General features: G+C 35.9%; 1 protein-coding gene across 2 annotated transcripts in view; it reads right to left on the bottom strand.

The window, feature by feature from the left end:
• Positions 1–17,295, bottom strand: part of ARIH1 (ariadne RBR E3 ubiquitin protein ligase 1) — a 108,029-nt gene that overhangs the window by 47,374 nt on the left and 43,360 nt on the right. For both annotated transcript variants that reach the window (NM_001081714.2, XM_005211286.4), the window contains one exon: positions 12,864–12,931. In NM_001081714.2, the coding sequence (NP_001075183.1) occupies positions 12,864–12,931 (68 nt within the window). The remainder of the gene's footprint in view (positions 1–12,863; positions 12,932–17,295) is intronic.

The following is a 17,295-nucleotide window of genomic DNA, read 5'->3' as shown; positions in this document are numbered from 1 at the left end:
ACAACCCAGATCAGGAGCTAGAACACTGCTAGTACTTTACAAACCCTCCAAACACCTCTTTTTCAGTAACAAGCTCTCCCCCCAAGAGATAATCACTACTCCATTTTACCACCTAAATATCCACCCTCAAACAATGTAACTTATTTTTGCCTGTTTTTGAATTTCATATAAACAGAACCATATTGAGGCCAGGTATTCTGTTGCATTTGTTTTCCTTTCACTAAATATGTTTTTAAGATTCATCTATGTAGTCAGTTGTTGCACTATTTTACTTTTCATTCCTGAATTATATAAATATACCACAGTTACCTACCTATAGACACCTGAGTTGTTTGTAGCTTGTGCTCGTATGGGTAACAATGCTATGAACACACTTATATATAACCTTCAATTTAGACATACTTATTTTTCTCTGTATACCTGGGAGTGGAATTATTGGGTCAAAGATATGCAATTGTATTGCTGCTAATTGAAAAATAAATTTTTATAATTCTAAAATCATTTAACAACTTATCTGTAGATTCCTTTGGATTTACAATATATACCATTCATATCAGTGATTAACTGTCTAGTATCTGCCTTACAACCATTATACTTTATTATTATTGGTATACTACTGGCTAGGATCTCCTTCAGTATATGTTGAATATGAGCAAAGATAACAGACACCCATGTCTTGAACTCCATATAAAAGGGAAATATTTTCGACATTTCATCATGAACTATATCTCCTACAGATGCTTTTATAGATTTTTAGATTAAGTTTCCTTTTGTGCCTACCTTGCTAATGGTGTTTCTTTTTTAAAATCATGAATAATTGGTAATTTTCAGCAACTGCTCCTCTGCATCTACTGAAATATTATTCTCATTTATTTGTTCCAGTGACCATATTTAACTGTTTCAAGTTAAACCAACCTAGCATTTCTGGGATAAATCTTGGCCATGCTGGATTATTAATTCTTTTTATGTACTGCAGGATTCAATTTGCAAATATTTGGGGTTTTTGTTTCCCTTGGCATCTATGTATATGATAGAAACTGACGTGTAATTTTCCTTTGAGCTTTAGTATCAACGTTGTGATAGCTTCAAGAAGGGGGAGAAAACTCTTTTTCTGTTTTCTAAAAGAATATAAAGTTATGTATTATAAGGTTAGAATTTCTGTCTCATTAAATGTTGGTCCAAGTTCCCAGTGTATCCAATCTGGACTTGGACTTTATTCAAAGTTTCACTTCACAGTTATAACCCCGTAAGAGTTTTATCTTTCTTATGTAAATTTTTGTAAAAGCAAATTCCTAAGAATTTATCCATTTCATGTAAAATTTCAACCTAGTTATTAACAGTATCTTTTTTTTAAGTATCTTAGGATTCAAAGGGACATTCATTACTGATATTGGTTATTTGTGCTTTCTTTTCTTGACTAATCTCATCTTTTGTCTTCTTGATCCCTTTTACTGTATGTTTCTTTTCCATTTCATTAAAGTCTCCCCCAGTATTTCTTCTTGTACATATTCTCTCTGAATTTATTTTGTTCTTTTTCTATTTGACATATCTAGCTCATCATCTTGAGACTTAAGATGAAAGCTTAGCTCATTACTATTCTTATACATGCACTTTACATGTATTTATACATGTTTTAGCACAAATTAGGCAGCTGTCTACAATTATTTTCCCTTAACATTCTAATAGTTCCTTAAATAGCATTTATGAATATTTGAAACTTTAATAAACATGGATAGAATCTGAAATGTTGGCTTAAAAAATACAAATGCTAGGTACAACACAGAGCCACTTTAATATTAATTTTAAAGGATAGCACCGTTTCTGAACACATTTCCATGATTATAGTATTCTAAATAGTATTCTAGATTAGCACTTATTTTCTTTCATCTACTGAGGGATCATCCTAACATCACTTTCACTTTTAGGACTGGGAAATCAGCTATCCTCTGGAAGAATATATACTTTCAATTTCTATTTTTCCCTCTACATACATTATATATATACACACATAGTTTCACTTTTTGTAAATAATCCTTCTTGTATCTTATTGCTTTTATGATTGTCTGTTTATGTTTACAGGTTTACTACGATGTTTTAAAATGTAGATTTCTTTTTACCATATTTAATAAAATGCTTTGGCACCAAAATTAATGATCTTACCAGAAAGTGAAATGGGAAATTTTTCACATAAGTCAAATTATCAATCTTGTTGGACTGTAAGGTGCCATCAACTGAAAGATGCATTTAGATTTCAGACAAATATCTAAGGTGTGAAAAACTACATCTTAGAATCAATAAAAACAGCATTGTATTATGCATCAGTCAGTTCAATTAAGTCACTCAGTTGTGTCCGACTCTGCAGCCCCATGAACTGCAGCACGCCATGCCTCCCTGTCCATCACCAACTCCCAGAGTTTACTCAGACTCGTGTCCATTGAGTCGGTGATGCCATCCAACCATCTCATCCTCTGTTGTCCCCTTCTCCTCCCGCCTTGAACCTTTCCCAGCATCATGGTCTTTTCCAATGAGTCAGCTCTTTGCATCAGGTGGCCAAAGTACTGGAGTTTCAGCTTCAACATCAGTCCTTCCAATGAATATTATTTTGCATGGGAACAGTTAAAATCTCTTACCAATCTATAAAAATTGGTCATTAAAGCTTCAAATATCACCTCTGCCCCATTTTCTCCTCTTTTTCTAAACTCAATGGAGACCTTCTTGTATGTTTTATGTTTCTTCTCTTGTGTATTTTCCATCCATCAGTGTGTGTGCATAATTCTGAATAGTGTTTTGATTTCCTATTAGGTTGGTGCAAAAGTAATTGCATTTTGCACTGCTGAAATCTGCAATTTGATACTGGAATACATTCTTAAATAAATGTGGTTATGTTATACACCATTTTAATGCACAGTTCTTGCTTTATGTTTTTTGCTAATGACTTATTGCTTGCTATTTATATGTATTTTACACTGTAGAAATAATGTTAGACAAAAAGAAATTTCGAGTGATTTTATTCAAGTTCAAAATTGGTCATAAAGCAGTAGAAACAACTCACAATATCAACAACGCATCTGGCCCAGGAACTGCTAAGGAATGTACAGTGCTGTGGTGGTTCAAGCAGTTATGCAAAGGAAACGAAAGCCTTGAAAATAAGGAGTACAGTGGCTGGCCATCGGAAGGTGACAATGACCAACTGAGAGAGCCATCATCAATGCTGATCCTCTTAAAACTACGGGATAAGTTGCCAAAGAACTCATCATCAATCATTTTATGGTCATTTGGCATTTGAAGCAAACTGGAAAGGTGAAAAAGTATGGTAAGTGGGTGCCTCATAAGCTGACTATAAATCATCATTTTGCAGTGCCTTCTCTTATTCTACACAACAACAAACCATTTCTTGATCTGATTGCAAAGTGCGATGAAAAGTGGATTTTATACAACAGGTGACAACTAGATCAGTGGCTAAACAGTGAAGAAGCCGCAAAACACTTCCCAAAGCCAAACTTGAACCAAAAATAGATCATGGTCACTGCTCAATGGTCTGCTGCCAGTCTGATCCACTACAGCTTTCTGAATCCCGGTGAAACCATTACATCTGAGATGTATGCTCAGCAAATCAATGAGATGCACTTAAAACTGCAATGCCTGCAGCCAGCACTGGTCAACAGAAGGGGCCCAACTCTTCTCCATGGGAATGCCTGACTGCACGCCGTACAGCCAAGGCTTCAAAACAGAACGAACTGCGCCACAAGTTTTGCCTCAGCCGTATTTACGTGACCTCTTACCAACCAACCACCATTCCTCAAGTACCTCAACAAGTTTTTGCAGGGAAAATGTTCCATAACCAGCAGGAGGCAGAAAACGCTTTCCAAGAGTTTGTCAACTCCTAACACATGGAGTTTTATGCTACAGGAATAAACAAACTTATTTCTCATTGGCAAAAACGTGTTGATTATAACAGTTCCTATTTTGATTAATTAATACGAACATGTGTTTGAGCCTAGTTACAATGATTTAAAATTCAGGATCCAAAACTTCAATTACTTTTGCACCAATCTAATAGTACACTAAATCTGTTTAGCTGTTAAACTAATTCACTGAATTAATTTTGCTTATTTTAATAAGCTTTTTTTTCCCTTCTGAATCTGTATGACAGCTCATACATTCTAATTCCCTGATAAAAGCATACCTGTTTTAGTTTACTAATTTAGTGTGACTAATTCTAATACCTAGAATCTCAAGTTAGTATACTTTAATTATAAAAAATAATTTGAGGAAGTAGTTTGAGGCCTTGCTGCTTTTCCCTAGAAAAAATTTATACTTGGTTCTGTCAGGTGTCTGGGTACATTAACAGTTTGGAACCATCTTAATTCAACTTCAAGGCTTGAGGTTTTCTGGGCCACTCAGATGACCTGAATACTATCTTCAGTCTTTAGGAGAGCTAGTTTACCTAATCCTCATTCTTGGTGAGATGAGAACTCCAACTTTTTTCTCACTAACCAAAGGCGAACAAAAACCACAGCTCAGTCTCCTGGCTACCTCTTCTGGATCAGCATATGCCTCTAGGGCACAGCAGACCGGGGTACTTGGCTCATCTGTCTAGATTTCCATGTTCTCTTGGGTTTTAACCCTCTATTTCTTATTTTACTAATTATCAGATGTTGTTATTATATTTAGTGGATGGAATGAGTCCCAGAAGTTTTCCAGTCTCCTTTATTTTCTGTTAAACTCCTTCACATCTCTTTCATCAATACTCACCCAACCTAAGTCAAGCCAATTTTTATCTGTATTATTGAAACAGTCTTCCACTTGGTCTTCTTGCCTTCAATCAGCTCATACTGTTAGTTTTTTTTCTATAATAATGCTTTTATATTAAATTTCTCCATAAAACTTTTAAGGGCTTTCCACTAAACAGTGGTAAAGTCAAATTTTATTTGCTAAGCATTCAAGGTCTTCCAAAATGTACTTTCCACTAAACACATCCAATCATTTCCTCTCTATTCTTCATGTAAATCTCAATTACCATTCAACACACGTTCCTTAAACACCCCCCATACCAAAACTATTTTCTGAACCTGTAATACCCAGGTTTTTACATTCCCCTGACCTTCTAAGTCCAATCAAATGCTATCTCATCAATAAATTCTTAACCACAATAGCAATAATAAGATAATACATTTGCTGCTTTCTATACACTGCTCCCCACTAACACCTGAGTTGTTTGAAGAGGAAAAACTGCTATACTGTAGAACAGTGATGAATGCTATCACAAAAGTCTGCCATCTGACAAACCAACTTTACTTTCACATTCTAGCAGTTATCTGTGAAGCAATATACTATTATTAATGTGGTTAAGGAAAGCTACATACTATCACAATAACATACAAGGGCTAACCCCCATACTTAATTACTCAATGGGTGTTAATGCTTCAGAATGAAAAGTGGAAAGCTATTTGCAACATAGGGTGGAAAAGACTGATATCCATTTTTATTAAGATTCTTTGATCACACCTGTCCATTAAAAGTAGTCATCAGCCACCTGTACTGCTCCTCACTTCAGACAGGCCAGTTAACTTATTAACTAACATTCACCTTATATATTACTGACTACAGTGAGTATTAAAATTTAACAAAACATACCTATAAGAAAAGAAATCTGAGCTGCAGAAAAGAAGATACCAACTTGTTACTTGCTACTAACTGTAAAGGAGTTTAATCTGGCACAGGGTGGTGGTGGTAGGTGGATTTGTCTCAAACTCCTGACAAACTGAAATCTGATTTATATGCATATCATACATTAAAATAAAAGTTCTACTGTAGAAAAACAAAAGCTAGAAAGGGCTGAATTTAAAGTATTTACTAAACACTATATATGTCAGGAATTGTGTTAAGTGCTAGGAATGAAAAACTAGTGAGGTATTTTCTACATAAGGAACTCTAGCTCGATCCATGGGTTGGGAAGATACCCTCAAGTAGGAAATGACAAACCACTCCAGTATCCCGTGGACAGAGGAGCCTGGTGGACTGTAGTACATGGGTCGTGAAGAGTCGGACACAAGTGTTCTTCAACGAGAAATTTACTCTATCAGAGGTAAGGAGATACTCAGTTTTCAAAGACTGCAATAGCAGAATTACTAGTCGTGGTGTCACACGCTCAATATTTGATGCTACAAGCTGTGATGCCTGTGTCCAATAGCACCAGGAACAGCTCTTCCATTAAAAAAGTTCGGCATTTTCCTGAACTCAGACTTCACGGCTGATTCTCAATATGTAATGTCTTTTCCACTTAACTTCTCAGTTTGCTTACAAATAAAAACCCTAATTGATATACCAGAAAAGGAGACAGTTCAAGATAACAAATTAAATAATGAAAGCAACATCCCACAAAAATTATGATAGAATCAAAGCCCAGATGGAAAGGTTGGCCTTAAAGAAAGACAGACTTGTTATTGCTGTACTTCTGATTCTCTGATTTGTTCACCTGGAGGATCATGGGAAGAAGCCTAGTCAATAGAGAAAATTCTATTTAATTTGTAAAACAGAAAATAAAGATATCTGCAGAGTTAAAAAGCAGAATGCTGGGTAAGAAAGAAAATGGCAAAAGTCTGGAAAGCTGTTATAAGAGACAAAAGAGACCAGAAAGTTAAAATGGTCCCTTGTCTACCAGCCCCTCCCCACCTTCACCAAAATTTATTTTTCAAAAGAATAAATCACTCATGTTTAGGGTCAGGACAGATCTGTTTAAGCTATGGACTAGAAGTCCAGGAGGCAAGTAAGAAGAATTATTGTTAAGAATCTATTTATACCTATATTGCTACTGCTGGACTATGGATTCCCTCCTCCAGGACAGGGACTATGGCTCACTAATAAACACAAGAAATATTGATAGGCTTAGTATATGGAAAAGAGAGAGAAAGAAATTTAAAACTTCACAATTTTTACTAAGGTAAGAATCATCTTTAAGTATGTCAAAATGAATAGAAATAATACTTGAATTCATTTTGTGTCACCAACTGGAAAACAAGATTTTTTTTTAATGCTATGTAAACAAAATTCACTGGCCATATTATCTGTCTTTGCTTGCAATTCCTGGGATCCTAAATATTATAAAATTATCATACAAGTAACTTTCACTTTTATACTTAAGAACTGGGAGACGCACAGTGTCACTGAAGCTACGCCTCCTTATAATTCCGTGTTTCTTTTCATTCTTCAAGGATATTAATGGGGTGAGAGGAGAGGTAAGAATGGAAAAGGGCCCGGGCATTGACATTTACAAAAATTCTTAGGTAATTTCTATGTACTTTAATAGCTTACCAACTAACTGTCTTGAGTCTCCTGGGTAACAATTATATTGTCTTCACAGAATTTCTCTTATATGAATTTCTTTTTTAAAAGAATTATTTTTAATGTTTTATTTTCTTTGGGTCATGCTGTGCAGCACATGTGATCTTAGGTCCTCGATCAGAGATCAAATTCACGCCTCTAGCACTGGAAGTACAGAGTCTTAACCACCGGACCACCAGAGAAGTCTTTTTTTTTTTTTTTTTTTTAACAGAAAAGTGCTTTCATTACAAGTAAATGTTTATTTTCTGAATTAAGTAATTATTTTGTTATAAACTTTTCTGCTATTTTAAGGGAAATTCACAGAATACAAAAAAGCATAAAGAATTTTTAAAAATCCATAATCCTCCCATCCCCAAAACAATCTTCATGCCACTTATTTAATTTTCCATGTATTATTTTATGTATTAGAACTCCCAGTACATTTAAATGGTGGTGACCGTCAATAACCTTGTTTGATTTTAACTGGCACATTTCTAATATTTCAAAATTATGTATAGCTTTGCTATAGGTTATTAGTTGATATCCTTTATTAATCTAAGCAATTACCTTATTAGTTTGCAAAAAATTATTTTTTTTCTGACTCAGGGGTAAATACACAATATTATTAATACATTGCTGACATTTATAATTACCTTCTGGCTTCTCTTCATCAACCTGTTAAAAGTAGTAAATGCTACAGACAAGTTTTTTCCTAAAGGTGAACCATTCTTGCATTCTTAGGAGAAATTCTACTAGACCATTATTATTTCAATTATTTTTTATTCATGAAATCAAAAGCTATGTTCATAACAAAGGTAGTTTTTTTATGCTGTCTTTGTCAAATATCATAACCAGATTTATTCTGATTTGGCTAACATGAAATAATGATGCCTTATCTTTTTTTACATTCTAAAATAATTTTCATTAGGAACCAGTAGCTCCTTAAAGGTTTAAGATAGAACTTGAACATAAAATCATCTGGTGCTTTTTGGGAAAGGAGAGGGATCTTCTAGTGTATTTACATTTTCCTGCAGTTGTCTTCCTACTTTTTTCTTTGGAAGATGGCTAATTTCCTTTCAAACGTAATGGTATAAGTGGTGTAAGTGTGTAGTCGCTCAGTCGTGTCCAACTCTTTGAGACCACATGGACTGTAATGCACCAGGCTCCTCAGTCCATTGGATTTTCCAGGTAAGAATACTAGAGTGGGTTGCCATTCCCTTCTCCAGGGGATCTTCCCGACACAGGGATGGAACATGGGTCTCCAGCGTTGCAGGCAGATTCTTTACCACCTGAGACCAGGGAAGCCCCGTGGTGGTATACACAGTATTAATTAAAACTTTTGAAATAGGTTTTCCTAACCATAATTATACATTATTTCCAATGTTGTTTATTTGTGCCTCTTCCTCTTACCCCAATCACATTTGCCAATGATTTACAATGATTTATCTCCCTCTTTTTCAAAATAAACTTTACCTTTCAAAGAGCAATTTTAAGCTCAAAGTTGAAAGTACAGAGGTTTCCTGTATAACCCCTGCCACTACACACACACACAACCTCCCCTTCCATCAATATCTCACATAAGAGTGGTACATTTGATGCAATGAACCTACATTGACACATCACTGTCACCCATAGTTTACATTAGGTGTCAGGTTTGGTGTTATACAGTCAATGCATTTAGATAAATGTATAGTTGACATATACTTATCCTAACAGTTTCATAAAGAACACTTTCACTGCCCAAAAGATTTTTTTTGTATCCCTCTACCTTCTGGCAACATCTTTTCATTATTTACATAATCTTGCTTTTTCCAGAATGTCATACACTTGGGATCAAACAGTATGCAACTTTTTCAGACTGGTTTCTTTCACTTACCAATACTCATTTAAGGTTCCTTCATGTCTTTTCATGGCTTGATAGCTCACTTCGTTTTAGCAACGATATATTCCATTGCCTGGATGTGCCACAGTTTGTTCATCCATTCACCGACTGCAGAGTATCTCGGTTGCTTCCAAGTTTTAGCAATTATGAATACAGATGCTATGAATACCCAGGTACAGGTTTTGGTGGGCACAAGTTTTCAACTCATTTGGCTAACTATTAAGATGCGTGACTGGATTATATGATAAGAAACTTCCAAACTGGAGGCAAGGTGGCTGGACCATTTTGCATTCCCAACAGCAATGAATGAGAATTCCTGCTTTTCCACATCCTCATCAGTACTTGGTGGTGTTTTCTGGATTTTGGTCACGCTAACCAAGGTGTGTGGTGGTAATTTTGACAATCCCATTTTAATGAGCAGTACCCTAATGATGATATGTGATGTTAAATATCTCTTCATATGCTTACTTGATGTCTGTATATCTTCTCTGATAAGCTAAGTATTAAGATTTTTGCCCACTTTAAAATTGGGTCTTTATCCTACTACTGAGTTCCAAGAATTCTTTATGTATTTCAGGTAACAGGTATCTAGGTCTTGTTTCTCATTCTCTTATTTCCCTTTACCCATTTCAAAGATGTTTATTTCTGTTCCCTAGTTCACTAATGCTGTTTCTATCTTAAATAACTATTCTACTCTCTGAGTTTATTTTATATACTTTTCTAACTTCCTGTTTCAAAGGTTCAGTTTGTCTTCTCCCTATTTATCTTTTTTAATAGATACTGACTATAAATTTCACTGTACCTCTTCAGCCACATTCCACATCTGACCTGCCATTATTTAGTTCTAACTTTTAATAATTTCAATTTTGGATTCTGAGTTTTTTGCAAGTGTGAAAATGGAAGCAACATATCAATTTTTCTTGGAATGTATTATAGCCCAGAATGTGACCAATTTGAAAATAATATACTCTGAAGGATACACAAAATACCAATACATATTTTAAACTCTAAGTTTATTTATTGACACCAGCCTAGAGAGACAGCACCCACAAAACAAGAATAAAGTTATTAAAATGAGTAAGTTGGATACTGTTAAACAATTCAAGATGGCTAAACAGCTGATGCAATAAGAAAAGCAAGTTAGTGAATTAAAGGTAAACCTGAAGAACTTTCACAGACCAAAGTAAAGAGACAAGTACAGAAGAAGCATTTTTTAAAAAGGTGGAAAAGAGATCCAGAAGTCTCAACATATAACCAACAGGAATTCTAGAAAGCAACAAGAGAATGGAGAAAAGGTAATATTAAACAAATAATAGCTAAGAATTTCCCAAACTAAAAACATGAGTCCTCAGACTTGAAGTGTGCAATTAGCTATATTTTCCAAACTTACTCCACAATTTCAAACTATTAAGAATTTTTCTTGAGGAAGGGGACACATGTATGCGTACATCCTATTCATGTTGATGTATGGCAGAGGCCATCACCATATTGTAAAGTAATTATCTTCCAATTAAAATTAAAAAAAAAAAAATTTCTCATAGAGCACTAAAGAATGTATTACTCTCGAGGGAGGAAAAAAAAGTAAATATGGAGTAAACAGCGGGATGCCAAAAAAAAAAAAATTTAGCCAAAAAACAAAAAAAGTTAAATATACTAATAGTAAAAATGCTTAACATTAAATGAAAACTTCAAATATATCAACTTATCCAACTGAGAGAAGAGAGGAGGACAGAGAAGAAAATTATGCTACAGTTTTTGTCTTATGTAGGACATGAATATAAATAGTATACTGTTATAAACTTATAGTTAAGTATACATATACAAACTATAAAGGTGATCACTTAAAAAACTGAAATAAAATATATAACTCTGAAATTATTAGGGGGGAACAAAGGGAAAGGAAACTTGGTCAAGCCAAATAACCCAACAGAAAACATAATAAATATAAAGCACAAATCAAGGAAATCAGTAACTAAATCTAAACTTATTAGTAATTACAAAATAAAGTATAGCAGTGCTACCATCAGACAACATAGGATATAATGTGAAACATTATGTGAGACAAAAGGTATTGCACACTGATTTAAAAACACAAAAGATTTACAAGCACCCAGTAATATATCTCCAGAATATACAAAACAAAAACTGGAATTACAAGGAGAAACTGAAATGTTCACACATACTAGAAGTTTTCAGAAGTCACCTATTTCAATTCATACTCGTCACACTTAAGTATAGTATTTAATTGAAGAATGCTTTCAACAGTGTCAGCAATGCTGCAGGGCAAATTTGAGAATGCCTTTAGGATATACTGATAAAATAAGTCTAGTTCAGCAGAGGAGTATCAGATGTAAACAATGAAACCTACCTTTTTCCTAACAGAGGTGTCATAAAGTAAGTTTGAAAACAAACTTGACCAAAATTAAAAGTACCACTGATTTTTTTCAAAAAAGGTCAGATCCATACAAAAATAGGGGGGAAAAAAAACCACCACACTAGTCAAGGAGCATTTTATTCTTCAAGCACCTGGGAAAGTTCTACAGTATGTGTCTAAGAACATAAGCTTTGGAGTCCAACAAATCTGAGTTTAAGTGCTAACTCCTTGTGTTACAAAACTCATACAAATATATCAAGCTCTAAGTCTTAGGTTCTACAACTATTAAGTGGGGATAATAATTTGTAGCTCCATAAAGCTATCACCAAGATAAAATGAAATAATGCCTGGCACAGAGGGCTCAATAATTAACAATTATTGTTGTTACTATTAAATTGTATCGGGGTGCAAGATGTGAGAAACTTCATAATATTCTTGGTATTAATTAACATCTGTTTTGCAAAGCGTTTTTGATTTTAAAGTCACACAGGAAATATTTTCCATTTATTTCTCATAATACTTGGATTCTCAGGTTGTAACAAAAACTGTATGCAATTTTAAAATCATTTAAAATTAGAACTGCTAATTTTAGACTGATAGAATAAATAACGGCTCTCATCCTATTACCAAGTGCTTCAAATTTCTAATCTAAGAAAGACAAAAAGATCAAGACGGCAGTATTACTATCATTCTCCAGTCCTTGTAATTTCTTGCCTTTAGAACCAGAAACATTTCCAGCGAGAAAATGCCCAATGGGATTTAGTCCTGCACTGAAACCAGAGAATCACTCCAAACAGCTGTTTTGCTGGTAAGGATACCCTGAGCAACTTCTTTATATTTACTGAAGAAATGTCATTATTGTGCCTACAGTAGATTTAAAAGTTTATGGGGAAGAAAGTTTTAAGTAATTAAAGGAAGATCTTATTCATGTGTTCTAAGGCTGTATCAAGTCCTTAAAAAACAAAAAAACACCTACTTTTAGTTCTCAGTACTCAAGGGGATGTATTATAGAAGATATTGAGGCAGAGTCACCACACCTCACCTCCAAAGTAAAAGAAGAAACAAGCCTGAGTTCCCTTAACACTAGGTTTATTGCAAAACTTACAGATGGGGAATATATCAAAGCAAATACTACTCATACATGGGAATATATCAAAGCAAATACTACTCATACACGAGTTTGGTAAGTATATAAATCAATCCCTTACTTGTGTCTCATAAATTCAGTTCAACAGGCTTTCCATAATTACTTCTAAGTATAAAGCTCACAATATAGTTCCTTACCTTTCCATTAGCTTCTCTTTATCCCAATTGAAGTGGCTAAGGAGTATTCTTGTGATAGTTGCTGGATTCTAAAGAAGGGGGGGAAAAAAGTCATTTTAAGGTAATAGCACTTACTGACATTTAGTGAATTTTTTAGGTTGAATTTACTCTTCTATAACACCCCACCCAAATTACCTTTCCTAAGGTATTTCTTTATTCCCCTAAGAAAATACAAAATTTTAAGATCAAGACTATTTACAAATAGTTTGTCACACCAATGTCACGCTTCTATGAGATTCTAAAGCAGAATTCACAATAAGCCAAGAAGAAATTAAATGAAAAACTACTGTATTAAATCAGGCACTAATAAAGTGAACTTTTTTGCAATTAGATTTAACAGACTGCCAGATCAACACATTGTAAATCAATAAAGTTTCTAATATCTTATGTACTGAATAGCTCTAATCAGTCCAAACCATTTTTAATTCAAAAGTCCCATACTTAATGAAAAAGACAAAATACCTGTACTATGAAATAATTTATAGAGCATCATCTGTAACCACCATTTCATTTCTCACAGGAAACCACAGAGTCCAAAGTTTAGTGCCCCATCATCATGCAGTGATGTCAAAGAGCCTCCCGCTTGCCATGAAACTAGTGAACAGAGTTTTACCTCAGTAAGATGATGGGGCCCAGGAGATGAAGGAAGCCCAACTTATTCAGACACTAAAGCTAGTTACAATGCCAAAAGTGAAATTCAAACCTGAGTCTGCTCATCTGTACTTAATGCATGATTTTATTATATCAAGTAACATTTCAAAAATGGTCTCTGCATATAAACCATGGTTAGACAGCAATGTCCCGGGCACAGTAAGTGTTTGGGCTTCCCTGGTGGCTCAGACGGCAAAGAATCCACCTGCAGTGCAGGAGACCTGGGTTTGATCCCTGGATCTGCAAGATGCCCTGGAGAAGGGAATGGCAACCCACTTCAGTATTCTTGCCTGGAGAATTCCATGAACAGAGGAGCATGGCGAGCTGCAGTCCATGGGGTCGCAAAGAGTTGGAGATGGCTCAATTAATAACACACATCTACTGATTTAGTTTAAAAGCAATCCTGTATAAAAATGTCATGAAAGAAATCCCTATCAATTATTCTTAGTAATATCATTTGTCACAAAAATTCATAGACATCCACATTGCTGCTGTTGTTTAGTTGCTAAGCTGTGTCCGACTCACCTTTGGCAAAAAAGCCAAAGATGCAGATATGGTAAGTCCCAACCCTCTGCTCCAAGCACATTTTGCTAATTCATCTAGGTATTCCTTACTTCTTAGACTCAGACTTAAGAATCTTCCTTCAACACACCATTTGAGAAAAACACTGTCAGTCTATAAGAATAGGTGAAAAGAAACCTATTAGCTCACCCTAAATTATAATATTTGTACAGAATACAGATATTATCACATATCCAGCTCTTTTACAATAGGATTGTGGGCTTCCCTTGTGACTCAGCTGGTAAAGAATCCACCTGCAATGCGGGAGGATCTGGGTTCAATCCCTGGGTTGGAAAGATCCCTTGGAGAAGGGAACAGCTACTCACTTCAGTATTCTAGCCTGGAGAATTCCATGGACCGTATAGTCCATGGCGTCACAAAGAGTCGGACACAACCGAGTGACTTTCATTTTTTCTTAATGGAAGCCACAATTCTGATTTCCATTAGAAAGGACTGAGCAACTTTCACTTGCCTGTAACTGAAATAGTAATTCAGTCATATTTAAAATAAGAGCAATAATCCCATCAATTGGGAAAATTTAGTAGTACTCATTGGGATTTTGCAACTATAACTTTGGGACATCCAAAACACTATACATTCTCTGCCACTGGGGAAAATTTTTCAGGAACTGTTAAGTCTCAACTTGCAAACAGAAATATGGGAGAGGTGGGGAAATGCCTTCTTTGACCTAATGTTGCTAAGTGCCTTTTCTGTGTTTGAGATCCCACATCATAAACTGGTCTCATCCAGAGTTTCCAAACCTGTTTTATTGATTCTTCAAAAATATCTATGGAATGTTCTGTTAAAAAACAGATTCCTAGGTTCCACCCCCAAATGTGCTTGTTGACAAAGGGATTCAGAACATTAGACCAGTGGTCCTCCAGGATGAAGAAAACATGGCAATCTTTCTGGTTTTGGCTGTTCAAAAGTTTCTGTGTAGGTTTAAGTGTGTGTTTAGTAGTGTACAGAGGGACCTCCCTGGCAGTCCAGTGGTTAAGACTTCACCTTCCAGTGCTGGGGAAGCAAGTTCAATTCCTGGCTGGGGAGCTAAGATACCACAGGCCTCAGGGCCAACAAACCAAATTACACGGAGTTCCCTGGCTGTACAATGGTTAAGACTTCGCTTTCCAATGCAGTGGATGCAGGTTCCATCCTAAGATTCCACGTGCCTCTTGGCCAAAAAGCCAAAAAACAAAACAGAAGCAATTCTGTAACAAATTCAATAAAGACCTAAAAAAATAATAATACTTTATTGAGGTACATGCCAGAAAATTTTCCCCAGAAGGATACTACTGGAAAATTTGGCTAAACCACATCATAATGCCAAAATAGCTATATTCTACCAGTGATCTACACTTCAGGGAAGAGAATATTTCACAATACTAAATAAATATATTTGGATCACTATCTCAGTGCAGCTGGCTCAAGTCATTTATGTGCATTGAATATAAGGAAAGGTGATGGAAAAATAACGTTTATTGTACATCTACTATATTCCAGACCCTGTGTAAGAACTTCCCAGTTGGTGCCAGTGGTAAAGAATCTGCCGGCCAATGCAGGAGACATAAGAGATGTGGGTTCGATCCCTGGGTAGGGAAGAACCCCTGGAGAGGAAATGGCAACCCATTCCAGTATTCTTGCCTAGAAAATCTCAGGGACAGAGAAGCCTGGTGGGCTACAGTCCACAGGGTCAAAAACAGTCAGATATGACTTAAGAGACTGAGCACACATATACAACACAGTACTTTATATGCCCCATTTAATCCTCAAAGCTCTCTGTAAGGGAAACATTCCTACTTCCCATTTTAAATATGAGAGAACTAAGACTAGGCTCCAGGCGTATACAAAAACTATCCAATATCATACCTCTGCTGCTGCTAAGTCGCTTCAGTCGTGTCCGACTCTGTGCAACCCCACAGCCGGCAGCCCACCAGGCTCCCTCGTCCCTGGGATTCTCCAGGCAAGAACACTGGAGTGGGTTGCCATTTCCTTCTCCAATGCATGAAAGGGAAAAGTGAAAGGGAAGTCGCTCAGTCGTGCCCGACTTTTTTCGACCCCATGGACTGCAGCCCACCAGACTCCTCCGTCCATGGGATTTTCCAGGCAAGAGTACTGGAGTGGGGTGCCATCGCCTTCTCCATCATACCTCTAATTAAGTACAATAGTTGGAAATTCTAGCCTAGGACAATCTGGATCTAATATTCCTTCATTTATTCTATGTGGGAGAATGCAAAGGACTATTAAAAATATTACTTACATATGTTTAAATATCTTTTATATCCTCCAAAACAGGGTAATTCAAGGCAGGATGAGGAGGGGGTGACAGAAAGCTATAAGGCACAAGGGCATTTGAGGGACTGAAAAATGTGATGGTTGGTAATGATGAGGGAAAATCTTTATCAAAACTCAAACTATACACTTAAAAATGGGTACCTTTAGTCAAATAAAAGTTACACATTAATCATGGTTATTTTTATTTAAAAACAGAGCAATCTGACTTTTGGTCCTGGCATCTCCCTCCCACCAATTACAACTAAAAACTCTGCACAAAATACAACCAACAAGAGTCCTCTGACAAATAACAGCAGGTAGATTGGGGAGAACAGGGAAGAACAACAAATAAGATGGTAATGAGTATCCTGTTTGTTTTATCTCCTTTATTTCCTGCTTGGACACAAGGGTGGGCCAAATAGGCAAAACTGTGTAATAGGCATGCTCGGTAAAAACTGAGCCAAGCGCACCTTCTTGGTCAGAGTACTAGGGCAAATGCCCCTGAAGAAGTCAGAGAGAATACTTTTCATTTTCCTTTATTTATTTCTCCCAGCCTTGGCCTGAGACCAGTCCCAGCCATGAAAATACATTACTGCAGACCACAGAAAACTACCAGGGAAAACCCACTGCTCTGAACAGAGGAACAAGGAAGAACTCTGTTGTGAAAAGTGTGCGAGAATCCTTATTATTTTCTTTTTATCTCTTGCCACTTCACCTCAAGGCATGACAGGCAGAAAACCGAAACTGAGAGAACTCCATACATTCAGCTAGAGGAATAAAGAAAAGGTCCCCTGGGAGACAGAGGAACTCACTGTAAGGAGAGAGATGCAGAAGCAGATTCCTAATTCTATGATGAACCAACTTCTATGATGAACCAAGTCCTAGGCTCAAATGCAAGCAATACATGTGT

This window comes from Bos taurus, chromosome 10, assembly GCF_002263795.3.
Source record: "Bos taurus isolate L1 Dominette 01449 registration number 42190680 breed Hereford chromosome 10, ARS-UCD2.0, whole genome shotgun sequence".
Taxonomy (NCBI): Eukaryota; Metazoa; Chordata; class Mammalia; order Artiodactyla; family Bovidae; genus Bos; species Bos taurus.
The sequence above is the reverse complement of the archived record's forward strand: the minus strand, read 5'-3'. Positions and strand labels throughout refer to the sequence as shown.